We start from the raw sequence: 2,659 nt of genomic DNA, 5'->3' as shown, positions 1-2,659 counted from the left end.
TAAATTGTATCGCTATTGTATCTTTTGGTATTGCAAATAAAGATCATTAAAACTAGTAATGGCTGAATGGGCTATACAAATTACTTGACACTATCTAACATACCCAGTGTTCTTTGATAATCTTTAAATTCAGAATTCTACTGCTACCCCTGAGCTGGAGCGCTGAGGTTTGCTAGTTTCTTTTCCACCTGTCACACCACCCGCGACCCGCCTTCGGCTCCGCCCCTCACTTAGCCCCGCCTCTGCGCACAGGCGCACCTTCCACGCCCCCCTCCGTTCAGCCAGTGGCCGGTGACGTTTGTGAGAGTAGGACGTCCCTCTCAGCCAATGCAGGAGACCCTTGCTGACCCGGTCCCGCCCCTGCCGAGAGCTCGGCCGGAAGATGGCGGCGGCCGCTGAGTTGACGCTGTTGGAGAAGTGTCTGGGGCTGAGTAAAGGGAACAAGTACAGCGCTCAGGGCGAGCGCCAGGTGAGAAGCTGAGGCAAAGCGGAGGTGGAGAGGTGGACGGGAGCGCGGCCTGCTGAGCCGGGGTGGGACCGGGCAGGCGGGCGGAGGCGGCGGAGCGAGGATGCCGCGCGTCTCCTCCCCACAACGTGTTTGCGCCGCCGGCTCTCCAGCTGCGGCCCTGGCTCCCGGAGGGAGGAGGGGGCACCTGCCCCTCTCGGGCTTGGCCTGAACTTTTCCTCCTGCGAAGCTGTCATCATCATCCCATTCTGGGAAAGCAAGGGGGTCCTCAGAGAGCCCTCGGGTGGACCGAGTTGGAGGCCCCGCGTGTGCGTGCGTTCAGTGACAGCATTTGCTGTAACAGTACATTTCCTTCAGAATTACGCAGCGACTGCGGAGAGCAAACGGCGTGCCCAGTACACAGTGTTAGGCCGGGGGATACGGAGGTGGTCGAGGCGGACATGGCCCTCCCCTCAGGAAGCTTGATTTTTAGCTAGGTGGGCAAACATTGCAGCTGTGTTAGTTACAGTACTGAAAAGTGCTGCATTTCAGCGTAGACATATGAGAGATCCCGTAGTGAGTCCTGGCACAATTTGGGAGATTCGGTTTTTCTGAGGCCTTGTGAGGTCAAGTTCAGTGTGCAGCGTGCAGAGATTGAGGGGGGAAGTTCCGCGGTTGGAGATTGCCTGGTGGGGTGTAAGGACTCAGATTTCTGAGGGCTTTGAAGGACGTTTGTGTTTTATTAGGTGGGTGATTGCGGTGGAGGAATCAATGTATCAGAGGAAAATGTAGGAAGACAACTTTGGATTATGTACGTTTTTTGCCCCTTTGAGATTTTTTTCTAGATGATACTTGGTTTTTGTTGTGACTTTTTCTGTTCCTCATTTGGTCCATCTTAAAATCTTGTCTCCAGAGCAGTCGTATTGTAGTTTTCACACGTCAGTTAGATTGAAGTCTGGAAAGGATAACATGACTTGCCTGAGACCAGCCCACGGATGGGTGCAGAGCAGGCAGTGGAGCCAGAGTGGCCAGCTTGTGCTTTTGCCTCTGTACTCCTGCTGATTCCTCCCCTTTTGCCCCTACTCCCTGGTTTGGTTTCTGTTTTTTAGGGAACGTTGCCAAACATGAGTCTTGCCTTCAGAGAGCTTATGATCCAGTATGAGAAGTAGTCATCGACAGTTCATGTTAATCAGAACAGAAGAGCTGCTAAATGGAGGAAAGCGTTGTTGAGGAGTGTGGAAGAGAAAGTTAATTCTGACTCTAAAAATGAGTTTGTAAACTATGTGAAAAGCTGGTGTTTAAAGTGTGTAAGACCAGTAAATTACAAAAGATTGGGTAATTGGTGGTAACAGGTAGAGCAATATGGTGGATGATGCAATGCAAAGTAAACCCAGAGTTGTAGTTCGAGGCCCAATTGTGAGGGCTGTGGAGTTCAGAGTGTGGTTTCTTATTTTATTTTAATTAAACCTTTTTTTCCTTTTTCTTTCTTTCTTTTTTTTTTTTAAAGCAGAGGACAGCTATTGAAGGTTTTCGTTGATGTGTTTGGGGAAAGGGATGAGGATATATGGTAAGATTTATTCATTTTGGGGGGAAGACAACTGACAGCAATAAGGCATCCGCTGCAGTATTATCGATAATAAAAATTTGAAAACAATCCAGGAATCCAGCTCTAGGAGAATGGTTATTAAATTATGTACATCAGCACATTGGAACGTTATTTACGTAGCCACTGAAAGTGATCACTTTGAAGACCATGGAACCTTAAGGTGAATGTGAAGTGGTATGTGTCCCGTGACCGCAGCTGCATGAGGTTTGTCTCCTTAGGCTGCGTAAAGGAAGGAGAATGAACTTTCCAGCCAAATGTACTTTCTTGGAACCCTGACTCTGCCGTTACAAACCTGGTGACCTTGGTTCTTTATCTGTAAACTAAGGAGGAAATTACTTACCTGTCTTAAAAGATATAATGATTAGATGAGAAAATAACTGGAAGTTTTTTGAGTTCCTGTGATGGGATTGTGGATAATTTGTTTTTCCAAATAATTTTCTAGAATTGTCATTTTACCCCCACAGTCAGCAGTTGTGAGTCCTTTTCTTTCCTTTCTTTCTCTCTTTTCTCCCTTTCTCCCTCTCCCTCTCTCTTTTTTTTCTCCCTCCCTTCCTTCCTGTCCTTCTTTCCTCCCTCCTTCCCTCCCTCCCCTCCTCCCCCCACCCTCT

General features: G+C 48.3%; 1 protein-coding gene across 4 annotated transcripts in view; it reads left to right on the top strand.

Moving 5' to 3' along the window:
• Window positions 1-315: 315 nt before the first annotated feature.
• Window positions 316-2,659, top strand: part of EEF1E1 (eukaryotic translation elongation factor 1 epsilon 1) — a 27,687-nt gene continuing 25,343 nt past the window's right edge. For all 4 annotated transcript variants that reach the window (XR_003796833.1, XR_003796832.1, XM_029244209.1 and 1 more), the window contains exon 1: window positions 316-469. Coding sequence is in view for 2 of the 4 variants with exons in the window: in XM_029244209.1 (XP_029100042.1) it covers window positions 383-469 (87 nt within the window). In the remaining 2 variants the exon portion in view is untranslated. The remainder of the gene's footprint in view (window positions 470-2,659) is intronic.

This window comes from Monodon monoceros, unplaced genomic scaffold, assembly GCF_005190385.1.
Source record: "Monodon monoceros isolate NGI ecotype Baffin Bay Population unplaced genomic scaffold, NGI_Narwhal_1 Super_Scaffold_3, whole genome shotgun sequence".
In the NCBI taxonomy this organism is placed as follows: domain Eukaryota; kingdom Metazoa; phylum Chordata; class Mammalia; order Artiodactyla; family Monodontidae; genus Monodon; species Monodon monoceros.
This window is presented reverse-complemented; position numbering and strand designations above follow the sequence as displayed.